Source organism: Rattus norvegicus, chromosome 10 (genome assembly GCF_036323735.1).
Source record: "Rattus norvegicus strain BN/NHsdMcwi chromosome 10, GRCr8, whole genome shotgun sequence".
Taxonomy (NCBI): domain Eukaryota; kingdom Metazoa; phylum Chordata; class Mammalia; order Rodentia; family Muridae; genus Rattus; species Rattus norvegicus.
Genome location: NC_086028.1, coordinates 92,541,994 through 92,566,504, shown reverse-complemented (window position 1 = coordinate 92,566,504; position 24,511 = coordinate 92,541,994). Strand labels below are relative to the sequence as shown.

General features: G+C 45.4%; 1 protein-coding gene and 1 long non-coding RNA gene across 24 annotated transcripts in view; one reads left to right on the top strand and one right to left on the bottom strand.

Moving 5' to 3' along the window:
- Positions 1-24,511, top strand: part of Bptf (bromodomain PHD finger transcription factor) — a 102,479-nt gene that overhangs the window by 15,981 nt on the left and 61,987 nt on the right. For 15 of the 21 annotated variants that reach the window (NM_001127535.2, XM_039087419.2, XM_039087415.2 and 12 more), the window contains 4 exon segments: positions 5,881-6,703; positions 18,894-19,117; positions 22,288-22,497; positions 23,054-23,236. In NM_001127535.2, the coding sequence (NP_001121007.2) occupies positions 5,881-6,703; positions 18,894-19,117; positions 22,288-22,497; positions 23,054-23,236 (1,440 nt within the window). 21 annotated transcript variants of the gene reach the window in all.
- LOC120095194 (uncharacterized) lies at positions 11,829-17,214 on the bottom strand. 3 transcript variants are annotated; one of them, XR_010055847.1, is made up of 2 exons: positions 12,739-17,214; positions 11,829-12,171 (listed from the first exon to the last, which is right to left on the bottom strand). It is a non-coding gene; the product is annotated as an uncharacterized LOC120095194 (long non-coding RNA). The 3 variants fall into 3 exon arrangements; XR_010055846.1 differs by having other exon boundaries at positions 14,318-17,214; XR_010055845.1 differs by having other exon boundaries at positions 14,457-15,259.

The following is a 24,511-nucleotide window of genomic DNA, read 5'->3' as shown; positions in this document are numbered from 1 at the left end:
ATTAAAGATGTGTCCTACTGGGCTGGAGAGATGGCTCAGTGGTTAAGAGCATTGACTGCTCTTCCAGAGGTCTTCAGACACACCATAAGAGGGCATCAGATCTCATTACAGATGGTTGTGAGCTACCATGTGGTTGCTGGGAATTGAACTCAGGACCTCTGGAAGAGCAGCCAGTGCTCTTAACCACTGAGCCATCTCCAGCCCAGTCTTTGTCTTTTTTTTCCCCCTGAGACAGTGCCTCTTTATGTAGCCCTGGCTGGCCTAGGACTCTATATGAAGACTAAGCTAGTCTCAAGTTCACAGAAACCTTCCTGGTTCTGCCTCCTGAGTGCCGGGATTAAAGGCGGGTGCTACCACAACCAGTTGTGTCTTAAATTTTTAAAGATGACTGTTAAGTGTTAAGTAGATCTCAATTTTTTAAAATTACATCATTCATAGCTTGCATGTGTAACAACCCGTGAAAGCCTTTGTTTCAGCAGTGGCTAAGAGCACTGGCTGCTCTTGCAGGGGACCCGGCTTCAATCCTCAGCTTCCTCATGGTGACTCACACCTGTCTGTAACTCCAGTTCCAGGACATCCAACATCCAACACCCTCTTCTGGAGGCAGCAGGCATGAATGTGGTGCACAAATGTGTTTACAGGCAAAACAGCCATACACATAAAATAATGGAAAAGAATTAGAGTTTGTTGATTAGGGAGCACCAGTGTGCAGGAAATGCACTCCCCTCGTGCTGCTCCAGGATTGACACCTCCCCTCAGATGTCACACAGGGGGTATCCCTCCATTTTCTTCCCATACTTAGAATAAAAAAATCTAAGAAATCTAGAAGCTGGAAAAGGCCACAGATAGTCCTTCAGGATTAATAAAATAAAAACTGTGGGAGTAGTCTGCGCTCTGCAGTTCCATCCCTTAGCACTGGAGCTCCAGAGTGCTGTCTGTGGCTCTGTCCTCTCAAGGGCTATCTTTCTTTGCAAGGTCTCTTCTATTGATTCCTCCTGAGGCAGCCTTTTGCTTTTCCTCCTTAGTTTCCCTCCTTTCTGCTTGCTCCTCTAGCAGTTGTCAAACGTTGGCTGTAACTCAGAATGAACCGAGCAGAGGGGGAAAATACAGAGTCCAAACTTCTTTTCCCTAGGGTTCTGTGCAGTAGTGTTCCACACTGTAGCCAGGCTGGCCTGGGTGATTTTGTTGCTTCTCCCTACGGTTTTAGGGAGTGTTTGAAGGCAACTTTACATGCGAAGGAGTCAAGTGGTAGCAGGTTCTCTGTCGACAAAATAAGCGAGTCAATCTGAATTAAAAGTGTAAAAATAAGTTTACTGGGAACAGGTTCACTGGCCCCAAAGTACAGGACGAGAGAAATCAGAATGTAGATGTGAGTGGTGGGGGTGGGAACAAGGGACAGAGGACACACACACACATAGACAGACGGGGGGGGGGGCGTTGGGAGCACACACATGTGAGAAAAGGAATACAGAGGAGGGTGGGGATTGCTTGTGTACTAATAGGGTTAGGGGTGCTGGGTTTGAAATCCAGCAGGTGGAAACCTAGTTTCCTTAGTTATCCTGAACTTCTTCACTATTTAGACCATGCCTACCGAGTGTGGGCGTTAAAGGCGTGTGCTGCTACTCCAGGCATGTTCCAGTCCAGATCACAGGTGCACACCACCACAGCACAGTATTTACAGAAGCTCATGCTTAGTCATTAGCAGCAACATTCCTGACTCATTCTCTCCCCCTCTTCTCCCAACCTCTTCTTTTTTTTGAGAAAAGGTTGGCTTCAAGAGAGCTGCATGCTCTTTTACCCAAGCCTTCCAAGTGCAGGGATTACCTGTGAGCTGACAAACAATACAAAAATGAGTGTGACATCTTAGAATATAAGTGCTAAAAATTGGGGCTGGAGAGATGACTCAGCAGTTATGAACACTGACTACCCTACCAGAGGTCCTGAGTTCAGTTCCCAGCAATCACATGGTGGCTCACAACCATCTGTAATGGGATCTGATGACCCCTTCTGGTGTGTCTGAAGACAACTACAGTGTACTTAGATACATAAAAATTGCTAAAAATTGGGTCATCTTTTTTGATTCCCTGCTCTTCCCAGAAGTAACTCCCTTTGAGCCCTGAGCTCATTGTTGTTGCAGAGGCTGCTTCCTCCCTGAGCAATAAAGTAAAGAAAAGCATTGGGGTAAAGGAAAGCAGCAGGGGACCCCGAGTTCCAACCCAGACCAAAGCCAGGGAAAAACTTACTTCTGCACCTCTCTTTTCTTTCTTTGTTTTTTTTTTAAGCACTGTATACAGGTAAGGACTCCACCACTGAACAGACAGCGTTTCGAGCTGGTTCATTTCAGCATGTGCACACTTCATAATTGACTGAGTTGTTGGTGCATATTGAGGCTAAAAAGAAAAAATAATCACAGTCTGTTGAATGAGTGCTTTTGTATCTCGTCGTATATGAGTATATCCATCTGTGGGAGAGATTCAGGAGGCAAAGGGAATTTCTTTACTTTACCACATTCTTTAAAAAACATGAACACAGCCAGGCATGGTGGCACATTCCTTGGCAGGTAGATGTCTCTAAGTTCGAGGCCAGGTGGGTCTATAGAGTTCCAGGACAGGCATGGCTACACAGAGGAACACTGTCTGTCTTGGGGAAAAAAAAAATTGAACCCAAGTCAGGAGTGGTGACTTACTTAGAAAGCAGAAGCAGGTAGATCTCTGTGAATTCAAGGCCAGCATGATCTACACAGTTCCAGGCAGCCTGGACTGTATCAAGAGAGACCTTGTCTCAACCATGTGAGCCCCTTTTTTGTTAGGGCTGGGAGGCACGTTCACGTTGTTCAGTATGTGTATAAGCATAGTAGGCGATACCTGGATCCTTAAGCTGTCAAACCTACTGCCTGAGTTCCCCTGTACTCCACAGAAGCTACCAAATGGAGGAGGGGAGGGAAATCTAATACCTTTTTCCACAGTGCCTGTGGCTTATTCAGAATTTATAGAAAGCTGGCAAACAAAGGCAGGCCATATGTAAATTTCATTGTGGGTTAGGATGATCTGTTTTTTCCTGGGTAGGGGAGAAAGCTGGGTCCTATACAGTCCTGAAGGGTTTATTTAAATCTCTTTAAAATAGGGTCTTAAAAGTCTCCATTTTGAAAGAGAAAGGAAACAGTTTTGTGGAATGGAAGATCCCACCCATTCCCTCCCTGGCAGAGTTCTTTATCCCTAGGTTCACTCTTGATAGGTGAAGAGTTGAAGCTTTCCTCTCTGTCTTTGGAGTTACACTCTAAGTGGCAGATTCCTGCATTCCTATAATTTTGCAAGTGAAAACGTTAATTGTCTGAGCGAAGGTTGGTCTTTCCTTAGCCTTTTCTCCCGCCTTGCCCTGCTGATCAGGGCTACAGAGACTTGAAGAAACTTCAGTTGCCTGTCTGTATATCTCTCAGTTGTGTGTACATTGTTTGAAGACCAGAGGACATAAGAAGAGCAGAAGAAACCATAGGAAAGTCCCAGCATGTAGATCCTGGGGATGGGACTCAGGTCACCAGACTGGCCGCAAATGCCTTCACACAAAGAGCCTTCTCAGCTCCACTTCAAGGGCTTCATTTCTGCTTCTGGGACTTTATTTATTTATTTTATGTATGTGGTGTTTGCATGTATGTCTATGCACCATGTATATGGCTGGTGCCCACAGAGTCCAGAAAGAAGGTTTCAGATCCCCTGGAACTGGAGTTACAGATGGTTGTGAGCCACCATGTGGGTGCTAGGAATTGAACCTGTGTCCTTGGGAAGAGCAGCCAGTGCTCTTAACCTCTGAGCCAGTCCCCTTCAGGATCTTTTTTACAGCCATGTTCAGTAAGCAGCTGAGAAACATAGGAACTTGTTCCATAAGTCATTCCTTTGGTTTGGTAACTTACATGGGAGCGATGAGTCCCGAGTCATGGGTTGGAGATATGAGGTAGACGGACGAGCTCACACTGATGGTTAACTAGCAGACTGGTTCTGTAAAGTGGCATCAGTGCCATGTGGATTTCTGTCCCTATCGTTGTCATCCTTGTGAGGTGTGTTGGGGTTGGGGAGCTGCCTTTCCTTCTCACTGTGTTTGTTCTGCAACCTTGTCTGGCCAACAGTGTGACTGACGTCTTTCACAGAAAGTAATGGCTGAGTGGTTATCTTCTTCCCCAGAGCTTAGGTCTATGTCTTGGACATTATGAGTGGTTTCTGTTTGTAGTCTTTGGTGCTTGTTTTTCTCTAGTTCTGTGTACCACTGTGGTTTGCAGGTAGAAACCCAGGGAAGGTGCCATGGTTAATAAAACTTAGTTACATAGGAATGAATTTAATTGAACCCATTAGGGTTACTTTTGAAAATGAGAAACTTACATTCTACAGATACCAGAGATTATGGTAATAGAAGCAGTTTAGGAATAACTTGTTCTTTTCACTAAGTCTTTCTTTTTAAGCACAAGTTTATTATTGAATGTATGTATATGTGATTGGAGTGGGGGCGTGGCACAGTGTGTGCACTTTGAAGTCAAAGGACAATTTGAGAGTTTTCCCCAGGCTCCTTTGAAAAGTGTCTACACACTGAGCCCTCTCTTGCTTGTAAAGAAGGCACAAAGCAGGCTGGCTATCTTACCTCAGACTTGTTTAGAGGCTTAAATGCTGTATGTGAGAATGTTACAGACAAGTTTCTGGGTGTATGTATATATAGATGGATTTAGTATGTGGTCTGTGTGTACCTAGAACGTGTGTTTGTACATAGACAGACAGCTAAATCTAGTACATGTTCTCTATGTGTCGGTTGGTAGATAGTGTGCAAGATGGTTGGATGGATGGATGGATGGATGGATGGATGGATGGATGCATGGATGCATGGATGGATGCATGGCCTGTGTATACTTACTTGGTTGGTTAAAAATCACAGTGCTTTCTTGGTTTCCCAGACAAGACACTGTTCTCCTCAGTGCTGGAACTTCCCTGCTTGTCTGCCTCTTTTTCCTGCCTCTCCTGAGCCTGTGCACACCGACTCCTTGTCCTTTACCAGGTCTTCTGGCCAAGTGGGCACCCTGGACTGTCTGTTAGTGGAGAGGAATCTGGCTGATAGTGTGAGCTGTGCTCTCCACTACACTCCAGTGCTGTGCCATATAGAGAGCTATTTTTTCAAGTTCTCACCAACACATTAAAAAAGACCAGTTATTGACAGTTAATTCTTAGGTAATTAAGAGGTAATTGACTATACTTTAACTTTTTTTTCACTTCTGGTTTAGAATTGAATGGGAAGCCAGGAGTGGTGGCACATACCTTTAGTTTCAGTTCTAGGACAGCTAGAGCTGCACAGAGAAACAACCAGACAATTAAATAATAGATAAATAAAAGAATTGAATGAGAAACTTTGCATTTAGATTTTTTTTGTAGACATAACAATCAGAACTAAATCATTGTATTAAGATTACACTTGTAATTCCATCGGTATAGCTCCAAGCTGCCGCCGCCGCTGCCGCGCTACCACCACCACCACCACCACCACCACCACCACCACCACCACCACCACCACCACCACTACTACTACTACTACTACTACTACTGAAATACTATGTCACTATTTAGACCAGGCTGGCCTGGAACTCATAGATTTACCCGCCTCTGTCTCCTTAGTGCTAGGATTAAAGGCAGCATGTGCCTGGACACCCAGCTGATGTTAGTTTTGCTATGTCATAATTCTGGGGCTGAGCCCAAGACCTAGGCACACTAGGTAAATGCCCACCACTAAGCTATACCCTATAATAACCCCGGTGTTAATTTGACTAGGATGTTGTAGAAAAGCTGACTGTGTGTTTGTGGGAGCAAGGCACCATAGTAACCTGTGATGATGTCTTGTCCTTATTTACAGGTAGGCGAAAACCAAGAGTACATCGGCCTCGCTCTCCAATATTAGAAGAAAAGGACATCCCACCCCTTGAATTTCCGAAGTCCTCTGAGGATTTAATGGTGCCTAATGAGCATATAATGAATGTCATTGCCATTTATGAGGTTGTGCGGAACTTTGGCAACGTTTTAAGGTTGTCCCCTTTTTGCTTTGAGGACTTCTGTGCAGCTCTCGTGAGCCAAGAGCAGTGCACACTCATGGCGGAGATGCATGTGGCGCTTCTGAAAGCAGTTCTTCGTGAAGAGGACACGTCTAACACCACCTTCGGCCCTGCGGATCTGAAAGACAGTGTGAATTCTACCCTGTATTTCATCGACGGGATGACATGGCCGGAGGTCCTGAGGGTCTACTGTGAGAGTGATAAGGAGTATCACCATGTCCTTCCTTACCAGGAGGCAGAGGACTATCCGTATGGACCAGTGGAGAGCAAAATCAAAGTCCTGCAGTTCCTAGTCGATCAGTTCCTTACGACTAATATCGCTCGTGAGGAGCTGATGTCTGAAGGGGTAATCCAGTATGACGACCATTGTAGGGTCTGTCACAAACTGGGAGATTTGCTCTGCTGTGAGACGTGCTCAGCTGTGTACCATTTAGAATGCGTGAAGCCACCTCTTGAAGAGGTGCCAGAGGACGAGTGGCAGTGTGAAGTCTGTGTAGCACACAAGGTGCCTGGTGTGACTGACTGTGTTGCTGAAGTCCAAAAGAATAAACCATATGTTCGACATGAACCTATTGGGTATGACAGAAGCCGTAGGAAATACTGGTTTTTAAACCGAAGACTTATAATGTAAGTAAATTTGGCCTTAATTTTTGTATATATTTAGAGGGAAGCCTTTTTCTTCATGGTTGGTATGATAGAGCGGTACCCATGTTGATGTGCAATACCCGTGGTTTATAAGGAATTGTAGTTAAAGACTTTGGAGACGGAAGGGGTGTGGGCACTAATATGGCATCCTGGAGCCGTGCACCTTACTTGCTGTAGGACTTCAGCCTCTTTTTCACCTGTTTACCTCCTGGCAGCAGGAGCAAACTTGCCTGAGACTGGGCATTTATTCAGTTGCAGTTCCCCAGGAGATCTGAGTCATGGGGTTTCAAGAACCAATTTGGAATTAGGCCTGTGGGGCAGGGGGATCACAAGTTCAAGGCCTGCTTTGCTCTACAGAGTGAGTTTCAAGGCTAGCCTGGGTAGATTAGACCGGCCTCGTGTCAGAGTAAGATAAGAGGCTGTGGTTGTAGCTTAGCATTAGAGCAGAGTGTTTGTCTAGCGTGTGTTCAGTCCCAGTACAACAACAGTGAACAGATGTGCAAAAGAAGCTGCTGGCATCAGGGGCCAGCTGGGGCCAGCTGTACTTAGCCTCCTCAGGACATCAGGCAGTGTTGAGATCGTGCTCAGTATTGAGTATTCTCTGGACCTTGGTAGACGATGGACCACTTGGTATTGTGAGCTTTTGCGTTTTGAGGCTGTCTTCCAGGCCAAGGAAAAAACTCTGTGATGTGTGAACTTCAGTGTGGGCTGGAGGGCAGTGTGGCTCCATCAGTGATGCCCTCTGAGATCCGACTCTTGCTTTGCTGTGTAACTTATTGGTTTACTTTGCTGGAAGCCTGTGAAGTCTCTCTAGCGTTGTGTAGGTGTGCAGTGATAAGATAGGTACTTGCACAGTCTGTTGTCACCATTGAGCATTTGCTTGGCATTCATCCTGGTAGTTGGTCCTGTGGCACTGAGAGTGTGCCAGCCTCCTTCTCCCGAGTCCTTCTGAGCTTGTCATGTGCCCTCACTTTATTGGACATCGGGGGAATTTTGCCTTCATTTTTCTTTCTTTCCTGTTTTCCTTTGAGGGGTATGTGCATGCATGTGCGTGTGCATGAGTGTTATGTGTGTGCATGCATGTGTGTATTAGTTCTGGCTGGCCTGAAACTTACTGTGTAGAACAAGCTGGCCTTGGACTCAGAGATCTGATTGCTTCTGCCTCTCTTAGGTTTTGTTTGTTTTGTTTTGTTTTGTTTTGTTTTGTTTTATACTGATCTCTAAACCCTACTATTTACTTTTTCTTAGCTGCTACCATGCATTTAGCTTTTTTGCCTGCATGTGTGCCTGTGCAAAATACACCTGCAGTGCCTGCAGAGGCCAGCATGGGTGCTCCTAGAACTGGAGTTAACAGAAGGTGCGAGCCACCTTGTTAGGAACCATTCCTGGGTCCTCTTCAGGAGTAGCCAGTGCTGGGGTTGGGGATTTAGCTCAGCAATAGAGCGCAAGGCCCTGGGTTCGGTCCCCAGCTCCGAAAAAAAAGAAAAGAAAAGAAAAAAAAAAAAAAAGAGTAGCCAGTGCTTTTAATCACTGAGTTGTCTGGCCGTTCCCCATACTTTCACATCCATCCATCCATTTATTTATTTATTCATTTATTTATTTGGTTCTTTTTTTTTCCAGAGCTGGGGACCGAACCCAGGGCCTTGCGCTTCCTAGGCAAGCGCTCTACCACTGAGCTAAATCCCCAACCCCACACACATCCATTTATTGAATCTGCCTGTCTGCCTGTCTTGTCTTTCTTTCTGTTTTTCTGTCTGTCTGTATATCTATCTATCAAGTGCTTGTCTGCAATATGCATGTACCTGGTACCCGCAGAGGCCAGAAGAGGGCTTGGATCCTGCAACTGAATTCACAGATGGTTAGCTGCTGTGTGAGTGCTGGGAATTGAACTTAGGACCTCAGCAAGAAGAGTCTACCCTTGGGGTTGGGGATTTAGCTCAGTGGTAGAGCGCTTGCCTAGGAAGCGCAAGGCCCTGGGGTCCCCAGCTCCGGAAAAAAAAAAAAAAGAGTCTACCCCACTCCTCAAGTAAAAGGCCAGGTGTGGTGGTGCATCCCTTTAATCTCAGCACCGGGGAGGCAATGGCAGGCAGATCTATGTGACTCTGAGTCTGCCAGGGCTACATAGGGAGTTTGTATCTAAAAAAACCATCAAAACAAAAACTCCCATCAAAACAAAAATCCCACAAAAACAGTTTATGCTCTTAATTGCTGAGCCATTTCTGCAGCCTTTTTTTTTTTAAGCAATTAATGTATTTACCCTACATCACAGTGGAAGCTTCCCCTCTCCTCTCCCCAGTGCTTCACCTTCCCTCCCCCCAGACCCCATTCCTTTCTCTTCAGAGAAGAGGAGGTCTCCCGTGGATATCAGCCCACTTTGTTGGACTTAGAGTAGGACTAGGTGCATCTTCTACTACTGAGACTGGACAAGGCAGCCCAGGAGGGGAAGGGCTCGAAAGGCAGGCAGTGGAGTCAGAGACAGCCCCTGCCCCTGCAGTTAGTGGGCCCACATGAGGACCCATGCATGTCGGTCCCATGCATGCTCTCTGGCTGGTGGTTCAGTCTCTGTGGCCCTGCAGCCTCATATCTTTAAAGAGTTCTTTTGTCCTGTTATTATTTGTAAAGGTAAAGACCTTGTTCTGATTTTATTTTATGAATATCATGTTTACTTTTCTGAGGGTATTATTTTAACTTTTTTTCCCTCGAGCCAGGGTCTCTGTAGCACAGCTGCCTTTAAATTCACAGGAGTCTTCCCTTCTTAGCCTCGAAAGTGCTGGGCTACACAGTGAGGCACCACTCACAGTGAGTCCTTTGGTTTTGAGCTGCTGTAGGAAGGTCTAGGCTGGTTTTAGGCTCCTGAGTGCTGGGGTCGCCGGTGTGCAGTGCCATGCCCAGGTTCTGGGTGTATTTCCAGTTGTTTCCTTACTCTGAGGCTGCGTGGTTAACTCCTCTAAGCTGCTTCTGCCATTATTTGTTTTGGTCTTTAACCTCAGATGTCTGCGCATCTCAGTTTTAAGCTGCTGGTTAATACTGTGGAACTACCTGCTAATTGGAGGCACTAAGCGCGTGTGTGGGTGGGCCATCTCAGGGAGGTGGGAGAAATGGCTCAGCTCAACATCCCAGACTGTTAGGGAGTCCCGCGCCGTCCTTGGCTCCATCTGCTGCAGCTGGTCAGGGGAACTGAACGCGCCTTTTCTGGTATCCTGCTTGGAGCACACAGGCCTGGTCGGCAGGGTGCACTTAGAAGCAGGCTGCATGTATTGTGCTTGAAGCATTTCTTATGTTTTTTTTTTTTTTTTTTTTTTCCCAGAGCTGGGGACCGAACCCAGGGCCTTGCGCTTCCTAGGCAAGCGCTCTACCACTGAGCTAAATCCCCAACCCCTGCTTGAAGCATTTCTTAAGTCACTGAAAGCCTCAGTTCTGAATTTGTTCACACCAGGATGGAGGCTTTTGATGCAGAGAATTTCAGCTCTACTCTATTCTCTAGAGACCAGACCTGTAGCTAGGTCTGTTTCATAGACAGCCCCCCACCCCACCCCCAAATCCCTGCTGAGAGTGTGGAGTGAGGAGTCACAGCCGCTGGGCTTGGGCTTTCTGGCTTTTCACATTGGCAGTGATCATATGACCACATGCTTTCAGCTTTTTTAATTGTCTTTCCTCTATCCTGAATTTATGTCTTTAAAAAAGTTGGTTTTGGTTGTTTTGTTTTGTTTTGAAGCAAGCTATAATAGCTGTTTATGGCAGGCTGGTTGGAACTTGAGATTCTCCTGCCTCAGCTCACAATGGGTTATGAGCCAAGTATTCTTTAGCATAACTTCTTTATAAGCACCTTCTCTCTCACTCCTTCATGTGCAGGGAGCATTAGAGAACATCTAATGGTTCTTTGCCCTGACTGGTTGGGGCATTGGGTCTCTCGCCAGCCTCTTCCTTGGCCTCTTAGATGTTGGTTCCCATAGCCTCTGTCTTTCTTGAGCTGTTCTTTCTACGTGGAGACCAAAGGTGTTTGGTGCACGTGTACGTGCACCTTGATGTCTTTGGTCTGTCTGGTCTAGGTTGTCTTTCTAGCTTTAGAAACCTGCGAATAGTATCTAATTACCTAGGTAAAAATAGTACCTAATATACCTCACACTGGGTGTCCGGAGCATTTTTATACAGTTCTTTAATTAATCTTTACAACAGTGCTGTAGTATAGGTTTTTATACTTGTCTGTAATTTATAGATGGTGACATTAAAGCTAAGGGAAATTAAATAACTTGCTCTCAACCCTATATATAGCTGTTTGCAGGTGGGACCTGAAGTTGTTTGTAAGAATGTTTCTAATAGTAGTTAAAGTGTACCCATGCTGGCTGGCAGCTCACTACTGCCTGTAACTGCAGCTCCAGGGAGCAGATACCTTTGGGGTCCAGACACTGAAAACGCACACTCAAACACACGCACACACACACTTGAGTTCTCTTTCTCACACACAGAAAGTTAAAATTAAAAATAGTTTCAAAAAGAAATGTTTCTAACTTTATTGTGTGCTGCAGTCTAGCTTCTAAACAGTCACTTTGAAGGTCTGCAGTTTGAGTTGCTTTAGCTTTTAAAACCTATGTTGTGGGGCAGAGATGGTGGCTCAGCAGTTAAGGTGCCAGCAATGACTACTCTTCAGAGGACCAGCGCCCACCCTGCTGCTAACTGCCTGTCGCTAGTTCCAAGGTGTCTGACGCCCTCTTCTGGCCTCTTTTGGTACTGCATGCACATGGTATAAAGACATTCAGACAAAACACACACACATATTTTAAAAATATAAAAAAAGACAAAACAAATGCATATAACTGGGGAGAGCATGTCTGATGAAAGCTTGTCAACGGAGAGGTCTCATCAGTTTGAAGGTGAATGTGCATGAACTATGGAAATCAAGTGGCTGAAGGACTTACACCTTAAGTACTTGTGGATTAATCAGTTGGTGAACTTAAATAAATAGTCTCTTAGTGGAATAGCAAATTCATTCACTTAACTTTAGCTTGGAAAGAATGTTTTATAACATTGGTTTCTATCAGCTCTAATATCTGATTTCTTGGTGTATAGGAAAGTGCATCGAACATAAACATGATCACTCAAACATACATGGGTTTCTCTTTTGGTATTTTGTTTTGAAAAAAAATAGATTCATTTCTTTCTTATGTGTATGGGTGTTGGCCTGTATGTGTGTTTGTCATGTGTGCCCGGTGTCTGAATAGGCTGGAAAAGTTGTTCGATCCGGACGAGCTTCCATGTGGATGCTGGGGAGGGGACCCTGGTCCTTCGTAAGCGCAGCCAGTGCTCTCAGCCTTCCCAGTTGTCTTCTCAGCTCTCGTTTTGTGGTTTTGAAACACGGTTTTCCTTAGGTACCCCAGGCTGCCCTGGAGCTCACAGAGATCAGCCTGCCTCTGCCTTCCAAATGCTGGGGTTAAGATTCCAGCACCACCAACCTGAAATACAGTAAGTTTTAATGCCCTGATGTTTTGGGTATTTTTTTGTGTAACATCAGTAAGGGATCTTTAAACATCATAGTGGTATGATACCAAGTGTCTATGTCAATAATTAGAAGTAAATCTAAAAACCTTTGCATCATTTATGGAAGTTAGATTAAAATGCTTTCAGGCTAAGCGTCCTTTGTGGTGGAGTATATATGCAAGCTTGGGAAGGTTTCAGAGCCAAGTAAACTTCAGTCAACCCTCTGTAAGTTGAGTTTTTCCCTGGAAGCTTAGAAATCTAAAATGTTGACTCTCGGAGGCCCTGTATTTTAATTCCAGTCTTAGCAATTCATAGGAAATCCCCATCACTGCCTTTATTTAGTGAGCATTAAAATGTTACTTGTATAGGTTAGTGACACGTGTAACGAGGGAACAACCGTATGGACTTGTGCCAGCAGATGCTGTGTCCAGACGAGGCTCTAGGAAACTTAACCGTCTACCTACACTCCCAGTTAGCTGGTCGTCTTTGTTTTTTTTTTTTTTTTTTTTTTTAATTTTATTTTATGTGTATGGGTATCTTACCTGCATGTATATCTATATACTGCTTGTATGCCGGATGTGAAGCATCAGATTGCCTGGGACTATAGTTACAGAAGGCCGCCATGGAGGTGCTAGGAACTGAACCTGTATCCTGTGGAAGAGCAGGTAGTGCTCTTAACCACTGAGCCATGTCTCCCACACCCTGAAGTCATCTTTTTAACACTTTTCTTTGAGACAGCTTCTCTATTTATTTTATTTATTTTTGTGTGCATTGCATTTTGTCTTGCATGTGCATGAGCATGAGTTGCCAGATCCTCTGGAACTGGAGTTAGACAGTTGTGAGCTGCCATGTGGATGCTGGGAATTGAACGTGGGTCCTGGAGAGCAGTCAGTGCTCTTAACCGATCAGCTATCTCTCCAGCTCTGAAACATTGTCTTTCTCTCCTGAGGTTGGCCTTGAATCTGTATAAGGCTGAAGATGACCTTGAACTTCTGACCTCACCCCTACCCCACTCTGCCCCCAGTCTTGATACTACAGGCTTGTCACTATACAGTGAGTGACTGATGATCAAAACATTTTTATGATGTTTTTCCTTTTCTCTAAGCTAAGTAACCCTTTCCTGTTATCAGCATGTACCCTGTAGCCCAGGTTCACACATTCAGCGCCCTTCTCACCACCTAAAACCAACTGTCCTTCAGATCTCTGTTCATTTGTGCCTTGCCTTCTCAGAACCCTCTCTGCCCCTGAACTCCTCCTCTCACATCCTGAAGTGCTTAGGAAATCTGCCCCATCTGTAAAAACAGCACAGTTGTGGTGCTGAAGGCCGACCCTCAGGCCCTGTGGATGATGTAGATGAGCACAGGCACGGCCCTGCTTATAGACTGGCAAAGTGCAGATGTGGACCTGCCAGATGTGGGCACGATTCTATACCCAAAAGATGCTCCACTATGTTCATAGCAGCCTTATTTATGATAGCTGGAAGCTAGAAAGAACCCAGATGCCCTTCAATAGAGGAATGGATACAGAAAATGGTACATTTATACAATGGAGTGCTACTCAGCTATAAAAAACAGTGACTTCATGAAATTCATAGGCATGTGTACTCATTGGTTGGTAGTATGTGCATTTTTTTTTAAAGGATTTAATTGTTTTATGTGTGTGGGTGTTTTCCCTGTATTTGTGAGTGTACTTTGTGTGTGCTTGATACCTTTGGAGGTTTGACGAGGATGTTGGATCCCCTAGTACTGGAATTGCAGGTGGCTATGAGCTACCGTGAGTGTTCTAGAGATGAAACTGGGGTCCTCTGCAAAAACAGTCAGTGCTCTTAACCACTGAACCATCTCTCCAGCCCTTTATTTTTTAAGTGGGGGTGTGTGTGTGTGTGTTGTCTGCCTGCCTGCCTGCCTGCCTGCCTGCCTGCCTGCCTGCTTGCCTGCCTGCCTGCAGGCACCCATGGAAGCCGGAGGTGTCTGAATGCCTGGAGCTAGATTTATAGACAGTTGTGATCCATCTACCGTGGGTGCTGGGAAACAAGCTCAGATCTCTGCTAGGACAGAATGGGCTGTTAACTTCTGAGCCATCTCTGCCCCACCTCCCACCCCTTACACACTGTAACCCTACCGAAGTACATTGTTCCAAGGACTGTCAGTGTTCTCTGTGGGGAAGGCAGAGGGGGGCCGGTTCTTTCCCAAGATCACATGACCTGTGGTAGACCAGGAAGGAATCAAGATGGTGAGACTGTAGGTCAAGTGCTCCTGACCTGGCAGTGCTGGTCATCAGTAGTTGCTGCCCTGTTGGTTCTGTTAGAGGAGGGTCACCATGACAGACCTCTAGTGGGAATGAAGTCAGTTCTGAAGACTAGAAGTCAGGTCTAACGGTACCAGCAAGGCTGTGGGGAAGACAGCCCTGTCTCCTTGGCTGACTTCCTTTACTTCAATCAAGCTCCTAAGATTTTCTTTAGCATCCGTCTTCCATCTCTTAGGCTGTCTGCAGCTGCACTCTACTTCTTGGTACTGAGATGCGGGCATCTGCTGTGGCTGCTTTGGCAAAGCACCAGAAACAGGACTTTATCAAACGGCTTGGAGTCCAGAAGCCAGGCTCTTCTGAAGGCTCAGGGAGCCTCCTTGTCCTCTCTAGGTCTTGCACAGACCTGGCAGATACTCTAGTTATGTTTCCTGCTCCGCCTCCTTTCCTCTGTGAGGTCAGTGGAGTCTGGGTGATTTCATTTCAAACCCTGTAGGTAAATACTTCTCCCAATCAAGGTTAGGTGGGCCTGGATTTGGAGGCCAGTATTGAGCCCATGACAGGGCTCTTACTCTTCTGTGACTTTGTTGGCACTTCCTGTGAGTCACTTTCAGACTCACCGTTGGCTCCGGAGTCTCAGTCCACTCAGTCTGGGCAGTTCGAGTCCAGCTGTAAAGCGTACACCTGTAGTATGCCCATTTGCTCACAGTTGTACTTAGGCAAGAAGGTTTCCCTTCCTACTCTGTCTTCTCCTGTCACCCTGTGAAACAGTGGGGACACTTGGCAGTGAGCACTCTTGGGGCAGCTGGACCAGTTCAGTTCCAGTGACCCGGGAGAACTCGCAGGCCTTGGAGAACCAAAGCTTCCTCCAATCCCAGATAGTCATAATGGTCAGCGTGCATTTGTACAGGAGAGAGGTGGCTGTCGCGCTGGCAGTTAGGACAGAGGCGATGCTTAGATGACCTGTAATGACCCCGGAACATCTGTAGGGAAGGTGACTTGTTCTGACAGCCTCAGCCTTGTGCTTACTATTTCACTACTGTGTTTGTAACGAGTTTATTCTACTTCCAGAAAAAAAGCCGTCAGTGTGAGGAGTATGTGCTTTTGATGAGCAGAGTCAGAGGTAGTTGCCACCCCATTTTTAGAGTGGTGTTAACAGGGAGTGAGGAATGTAGAGTACTCGGGTGAGGCGGGGTGTAGGTGTGTGACATCCGTGCCTGAGAAGAGAAATGAGAAGGATGGATGCTGTGAGCAGATTGAAGGACGTGCACGGGGGAGGTGTTACGTATAACCCACATCCTGCTAGCAGCAGAGTCAGCGAATTGGTGAAGTTACTACAGGTTTGAGTCATTTCATTATAAGTAAAAACTTACTAAAAGCAACTGAGTGCAGAATGGACTTGTGCCTGAAGCAATGAGTTTGTTGTAGAGAAATTCCTCAGAGACCAGAATAGATCCACATATCCTTTAGCTGTTAGGGAACCTTTCAGTAGTTTGTGGGTTGCTTGAGGAAGTTGACAGAATGGGGAGCTGGAGAGAGGGCACATTGGTTTAGAGCTTGCTGCCAGCTCATGCTAGGGGCTCAGACTCCTGTCACTCCAGCTCCAGGGATGCAATGCTGTCTTCTGGCCTTCACAGGTGCAAGTGTGGCATATGTGTATGTGTGTGTATTTGTGTGTGTATCTGTGTATGGATATGTGCACAGAAGTGTGGTGTCCATGGAGACCAGCATGGGGGCCATTAGATGATCCCCTGGAATTGGAGGAGTCCCAGGCAGTTGTGAGCCATCTGGTGGAGGTGCTGGCAGGTCCTCAGCATAAACAGTGCATGCGCTTACGTTCACTTGAAATGTGGAGCTGCAAGTCACATACTACCTGTCAGTGGGGATATATTCTGAGAAAAGCATCACAGGTAAGCTTGTCTTCAGTAGCGTGAACCTTATAGAATGAACTTAAGCTAGTGCCACTGGCTGCATATTTGTATAGGACCTCTACTGTCTGGGTTCCATCCGTGGACTTGAAATGCCATCATGTGATGTATGACCATGTTTCTGAATAAAGAAGAATGTAACAGTTAAAGAAAAGAACTACACGGGTGTAACTCAGTTGGTAAAGGGCCTGCATGCTTGTCATGAAGGAAGCCCTGGGTTCTGTCCTCAGAGGGTCATAAGCCAGGCAGTGCTGCATGGCTCTAATTCCAGCACCTGGGAAGTGAGACAGGGAATTCAAGGCCAGTCAGGTCACAGGGCAGGGAGGGGAAGAGGAAAGGAAGGAGAAGGGGAAGGAGGAAGGTGGAAGGGGGGAGAGAGAGAGACTGAGAGAGAGAATGAAAGAGAGCATGAGCTAACTTTATAACAAGAAAGCTGTAAGACTGAGACTTTAGAAAATAAAAGGTGAGATTATCTATAACTTAGGTCAGAACTCACTAAGCACTTGAAACTGTCAGTATTTCACACAGCATGGTGTTTAGGGACTTTTAATCAGTCTTTTTGCTGAGAAGACTGGCATCGTTAGCTTTGGAAATGAGAGTAATACGATCGTTTCCATACCAGTCATAAGAACTCAGTCTTACTCCCGGTCACCTGGCTGGCGGCTGCTCTTGGTTGACGGCTGTCCTGCACTTCAGGCAGGAAGATGGTGGCTGCAAAGAAGATGAAAAGGTCTCCAGAGCTGATCAGTTGTAGACTTACTTGTTGTGAAAAGTGGAAAGTTATGTTTTGGGACAAACATTCTTCGAAGACAATCAGACAGGCTTGGTTGTCCTTGCCAACAAGTGCCCAGCTTGACTGAAATAGAATACTATGCCGTGTTGGCCAAAACTGTCGCCCATCTCTTCCATGACAGCCGTATTGATGGGGGTTAAGCGTGTGAGAAATGCTTACACTGAGTGTGCACACCGTCTACCGCTGACTCAGGTGATCCTGATATTAGAGGCATTGCCAGAGCAGACGGGGGAAGTAGAGCGGGGAGTTTTTCTTTCATGAAACTTCACCAGAGCTCACTGGAAGGAAGGGAGGGAGGGAGGGAGCAAGAGAATGAACTTAGAAGTATCTATTAGAATGACATGTAGAGCAGAGTTTTTAAAAAATGTTTTTGTTTGTTTGTTTGTTTTCTTTTTTTCTGAGTTGGGGACTGAACCCAGGGCCTTGCGCTTGCTAGGCAAGTGCTCTACCACTGAGCTAAATCCCCAACCCTAAAAATGTTTTTGTAAGTTTTATATTTATGACAAATAAAAACCAAAAGAAAAATAAGTGTGGGTGAGAGCCGGGGAGATGGCTCAGTGTGGAAGAGCACTTGTTGAACAAGCCTGAGGCTCTGAGCTCAGATCCCAGTACCCAAGACCCATGCTGTAGCCTGTGTAATGTGGGCGGTGACAGGATCACTGGGTTCCAGGTCCAGCTGAGAGCTCGTTTCCTTAGACAAGGTATATGGAGCAGGATACCTGACATTCACCTCTGACCTGCACTCACACATGGAGTGGAGTGCCTGCACCTGTGCTTGTACAGATGCCAAAAAAGGAAAAATACTGTGTGAATTTTTTTCCCTAAATGTTTGGTAATTAATACATGATTAATATATTCCTTCAGAATCACTGAGTAACACATTCGTGGAATTCCTCTAAATTTTCACTGCCTTAATAATGTTGTGTGTGTGTGTCAATCACTAATGATGCTCCTACTCATAGAGGCTCTTGTTTAAGACCTCCACATCTTGCCGTGGCCTGATGGCCAGTGTCCTCACTGTACAAGTGAGGGACATAAGTGGCTTGGAGGGAACTTGTCATGGCCATGCCATTTATCTCAAGGGACCAAGCCCATTCAGAGCCAGATCTTTTCCAGTTGGTAATGTTCAGATTAGAACCCAGGCCTTGACCATTCCACACTGATTCATATTCTTAGATTGTGTGTGTGTGTGAGTGTGTGTGTGTGAGTGTGTGTGTGTGAGTGTGTGTGTGTGTGTGTGTGTGAGAGAGAGAGAGAGAGAGAGAGAGAGAGAGAACATTGCTGAATTAAGGGGGATTCTTACAAAGCCCAGGCTTAGTTTAGCCTGTGTAACAGTGTGTGGGTGTGCTCTCTGCTTGTGTGGCGTCCCAAGCTGTAAGACTTCCTAAGACTCAGGGGTTAAGATTCTCACTCACGAAGCTGGTACAGTAGAGATGCCTGAGGGCTGGGCTGTTCTTTGCAGAACTCTCTGACCATGACTCTGGAGTCATGTTTTTGTTTTATGTTTAGGTATTTGCAAGTAACCTCTCTATTCATTAATGCAGAACATTATTTTGATCTAGGAGTCGTGGGTACAGAAGTCCAAGTTATTGGAGGTTATTTGGGTTTGAATAGATGAACAGTGAGTGGGCGTCAGCACAGTCTGCGCATTACACGGTTGAACCTGGTGGGTAGATGTTTGTTGGGTGAGTGATCTTGTGTCTGATATATTTCTTCCCTGATTTCACAACAGAGAAGAAGACACAGAAAATGAAAATGAAAAGAAAGTTTGGTACTACAGCACAAAGGTCCAGCTTGCAGAATTAATAGACTGTCTAGACAAAGATTACTGGGAAGCAGAGCTGTGCAGAGTTCTAGAAGACATTCGGGAGGAGATGCAGCAGCACATGGACGTAACTGAAGACCTGACCAACAAGGCTCGTGGAAGCAACAAGTCCTTCCTAGCGGCAGCTAACGGTGAGGCCAGTCCTTCTTGAGCTCTTGTCGTACTGGAGACAAGCTTGGAAATGTCCAAGTTTATGCCTGGTGCTTTGTTCCGATTCTCTAGCTCACGGTTTCCCTCAGTGAGGCTAGCAAATCAGGATGCTGTGTGTTAGTGTTTGCTCCTTGCCTCAGTCACCGATGGTACCCCCTAGACCCACAAGTCATATAGTTCTTGTTTGTTTAGTGACAGGTCTGTGTAACTCGGGCTGAGTTCCAGTTATTGTATAGCCCAGGTTGGCCTTGAACTCATCATGGTCTTCCAGTGTCAGCTGTCAGGGTATTGACTATGAAGGGTGTCCACCTCACTTAGCTCATTGTGTCCTCACTGCATCCCTTCCTCACTGTAGACAACTGTAGAGAACACTTTATTTCCACCAGATTACTCCCACCCACACAGTCAAGTGGACACAGGTCTTGTTTCCTGTGTCCTCAGCATTTAGTGCATCTTGTTGTAGACAACCCCTCAGAAGGCGTTTTGTATTGCTTGTCTCGCTAATGTTAGGGCTCACAGGCTACACGAGCATTACTGAGGCTCACCCTCAGTCTCTTGCAGTTTTCTAATTCTGGAAAAATGGGCCTGATAACTATAGTTTAAGAAAGACAACCAAGATGAAGTTGGGGACTGCTGAGGGAGGGACAGAGACAAGGGCTGCAGATCCACAAGGGGAACGCTGTGTTCTTGTCTGTGTAGACTTCACACAGCAATGGCAGGCTTCCCTTTATCCCCACGAGGAAGCTGCTTTAAATGGATTCTCTAGAGGACACACCCAGTCTCACGTGCACGTATTGGAACGTGCAGACATTCCCCGTGTTATGGGACCCAGATTGTTAGCTTCCAAACATTCTCTCACCATAAAAGAACCAAAAGTGAGCCAGGTAGAGTAACACACACCTTTAAACCCAGCACCCAGGAGGCAGAAGCAGGTGGATCTCTGAGGTTTAGGCCACTGTGGTCTACAGAGGGAGTTCAGGACAGCTAGGGCTGCACAGACTCTGTCTCAGAAAATCAAAAAGTTGGATTGTAAGGATGAGTTGAACTGGTGTATGGATAAGACACATGAAGAGGACAAGGAACTTAGAAAAAGCTCTCAAAGGTCAAAGCTGAGACAGCTCAAGCAGTAAGTTAATGGTATTAGAGAATGAGGTGGTGTGCATGCCTGTGGTCTTAGCACTTGTTGAGTACAAGGCTAGGGGCTAGAGGATGGCTCAGCTGTTAGAGCGCATGTTCTTGCAGAGAACCCAGGTTCAATTCTCAGAACACGTAGCAGTTTACAACTATTCATAACTCCAGCTCTAACGCTTTCTCCTGGCCTCCAAAGACAGCAAGCAAACATGTAGCCCATATAAAGACATACAGGTCAACACACACATGTAAGATAAAGTGATGTTCTGTTTTGTTTGTTTTTGTTTTCTGTGTGTGGTCCTGGCTGTCCTGGAACTTGCTCTGTAGACCAGGCTGTCCTCAAACTCACAGAGATCCTCTTGCCTCTGCCTCTCAAGTACTAGAATTAAAGGCGTGTGTCACCACCCTCTGACCCCTGCAAGACCAGCCTCAGATACAGCACTGAATTTGAGTCCAGTCTGAGCCTCATGACAATCCCACCTCAAGCAAACAACCAGACAAACTAACAAGAAAAGATGCTTAATTTTGTGGGTATGGTAGCATATCCCAGCCACTCAGGATCCTGAGGCAGGTGAATTACAAATTTCAGCCCAGTTTGGGCCTTGTAACAAGAACTCATTTCTGAGAATTTATTTTATTAAAAACTAAGGAGTCTGGTTAGTGTCCCTGTGTTCATAGTTGTTTCTCTTATGCTGGTACCATGCCATGGTGGCACCCTGCCCACGTTGAAAGAGGGCACCCTTAGCTGGGCCCTAGTGGCTTTCAGAAAAGTTACAGAGCTTCAGAAAGAAGTGTTTCCATATGGGCTCTGCTCATTTTATACTGGGAAAGTAGAGGTTTGCAGATCTAGGGAGCTTACTCAGGATCAGGGAGCAGATTCACCTCAGGTCTTTATTGGGTTGCAGGTCGGTTTTTGATTCTTGTATAGACTGAGTCTATGTCAGTTTGGAGTGTTTGCTCATGGCCGATGTGACAGTGATATATACATCCAGTTTCAATTTTAAGCCCCTCACTGGCTTTCACTGGGGCTGTATATTGATTGCTGTATATGTAGTCCAGATGTGCCTGGGTTGTAGGTGTGATCGCTGCGCTCTGCCTTTGCCATCTCATCTTCACAAAGAAAGTTGATTTTTATTACTAGCATTTATTTTTAAAAAGTAAAGCTCACCGAGTTAAATTAATTGTAAATGAAATATGTTTTATTTTGTGTGCTCCCCCATCCCCCACACACACTTTAGGTTAGGTCTCACTGTGTGGCCCTGGCTGGCCTGGAACTCATAGCTTATCTACTTGGCCTCTCTTTTCCGAGTGCTGAAATTAAAGGTCTCTGCCACTGCATGTAGCCTTAAAGATCTTAAAAATATTTATTTATTTGTGTGCGCGCGTGTGTGGTTATCTGTGTGTGTACGTGGTTGCCTCTGGAGACCAGAATATGGCATTAGATCTGCTGGAGTTACAGGAGATCTGAGAGTCTCTTGACATGAGTGCTGAGAACTGAATTCAAGTCTTCTAGCTGGTGTAGTTTGTTTTCTTTCTTTCTTTCTCTCTCTCTCTCTCTCTCTCTCTCTCTCTCTTTCTTTCTTTCCTTCTTATAAATAAATTTCTTCACTTTCTTCGGACACACCAGAAGAGGGCATTGGATCCCATTAAAGATGGCTGTGAGCCACCATGTGGTTGCTGGGAATTGAACTCAGGACCTCTGGAAGAGCAGCCAGTGCTCTTAACCACTGAACCATGTCTCCAGCCCCTGTAGTTTTCTTTCTTAAAGACTTAAAAATATGGATATTAACACCGCTCCCCTTCTTTTGGAACAAAGTCTCACTATGTAGCCCTTGGCTGTCCTGGAACATGCTATGTTGTGCTATGTTGGTAATGCTGGCTTTGTAGTCAAAGGTTCCACCTGCCTCCAGCCCTGGGTGCACCATTAAGCCCAGCAGACATTAAAATTCATAAGTGTCATTTGTTAGTAATTTTATATTTAGTTATGAAAGAAAACAATTACATTTGTTGTTTGTTACAGAGGAAATTTTGGACTCCTTAAGAATCAAAAGAGGGGAAGATATTGACTGTGATCAGAACCCAGAAGATACAGAAAAAGACAAGAATGAGGGTGAGAACGACAGCTCCAAAGGTGCTGAGAAGAGCAGGGAGGAGTCGGAGGACCAGTCCCCAGACAAGGACGCTGACGGCAAAGTCCTGGAGGAAGAGCCCGGGCAAGGAAAACCTGAGGGTAAAAGAATTACTTGGTTCAGAGAAATATTTTGTTAATGCTTCAATTTTACTTGCCAAATGAAAGTGGGAATTTTTACTGCAAATGGCTATTTTTGATTCCCAAAGATATTTAAGAGAATCTGTTGTAATCACATCTGTGGAAATGAGTTTATATATTGACGGATTTGCAATAATATAATACTTATATTCTAAGAAGTTGGAAGTTGACATCCTGTGAAATTTATTGATGAAAAGTTACTATTTTATATCAGATTATATATGGTATATGTTAAAATGTGTTCTTTTAAAAAATTAATTCTAAAACATTCTTAGTATCTTACTCTTTATTTTTGGATGACCCGTTACAAAGCTCTTCCAGAGTCTGACTTGCTTTAAAATGGCCGTCAAAGAGAAACAGTTTGTTTTTTTTTTTTAAAAAGAATTGGCTATTTTATGTATTTAGAAGCAGGTTTTTTTTTGGTGATTGATGGTTTTTTAGTTGGTTGAATGTGGCCGCTTGTCCAAAGTCAATCGTAAAGCATACCTTTAAAGTTTTGTTGTGCGTTTTGCTGTAGAGCCAACAGAAGTTGGGGATAAAGGTAACTCTGTACCAGCAAATCTTGGTGACAACACAAGAAATGCTTCTTCAGAGGAGACTCCCTGTGAGGGGAGGAGCCCCGAGGGCTGGCTCTCAGAAACCCATGATAGCAGCACGGCAGAGAAGAAGGTGGCATCTGAGCTCCCCCCGGATGTACCAGGTACAGAGGGCAGCATATCAATGCCTCTGTAATGGGGGACCCTTCCCTTTGCAGTCAAAGCTGCATGTCACCTAGAACCTGACGGTCTGCATCCATCCATGCCGCTTGCTCACAGTGCCACTCCCGATTGCTAAACTGTCACCTAACACCCGATGTTTGGCAGATACCTTGCGATTAGTGCCTGGAACTCCCTCTCAGCCCTCATGCTTGTGTGTATTGGAAGGTTTTGTGTGCCTGGTCACCAGACCATCCTGACCGAGACTTTGATTTGAGTTACTCACATAGTAATGTGTGTCTCCATGTTGAGTGACCTGGCCCTTGTGGCTCTGGTTATACTAACACATTAATTTTCTGTTTGCATGCTCATGTAGTGCTACATGTCAGATCATAATTAGTAGATAATCCATCATCACCAACATTTTTGCAAGGCGCATTGATATGTTAACCAATAATTCCAATTTTAACCTTTTTAATGTTGAAATTTTACTTGGAGTAAGTTATATATACTAAGAATGTGATTATGACCTTTTGCTTTTCAAAAAGTCCAGTGGTATTTTTATCGTAGCAGCATGCATAATCCTACATATCTAGTTCAGATGATTGAAAGTGAGCATCAAAAATCTCAAAGTCATGGTGGAAGGGAATCCTCTTTGTGAATATATTAAGACTCCCGTTTGCAGGGTTGAGTGTGGTATTGCTGTGTTAGTGATACTGGGATCTGACTGGTGTGTTGGAAACACTGTTGTGTGGAAAAGGTGTGCAGCCTAGGTCTGCTTCTGCCCTAAACCAGTGCCACTCGGCTTTGAAGGGCCTCCATGTTTCTGATTGGAATGGGAAGGGTTTTTGGCAACCAGCTTTGAGAGTTGCTGAAAACCGCAGGGAAAGCTTAGGTCAGGCATAGGCTTCACATGAACCCCAGCAGTCAGCCATATGTAGTTGGTGCTGCTGAGGCAGTCAGGAACTCAGGGCCCTGCATAGTGAGCGTTAAGCTGGGCAGGGCTACTTAGGGAGACCCTGTGTCAAAACACAGAAAGGAAACTGTAGACTTGGCAGCTGCTGTTTGGGGCGCTCACTGGGGAGGCCATAGAGATTAGACTCGAGATCTGCGTAATCTACTCATGTAAGGAGAGACTGGAGTGGAAGATTTTGACTGAATATTAACTTCGTTAAAATTAGAATTGTTTAGAAGACAAGTTGTCAGTGAGAGGGTAGAATTTCCCAGGGACTGTTTTCTCAAGGGGCTGGAGAAACGCAGGTCCATAGTTTTGGTTCTAG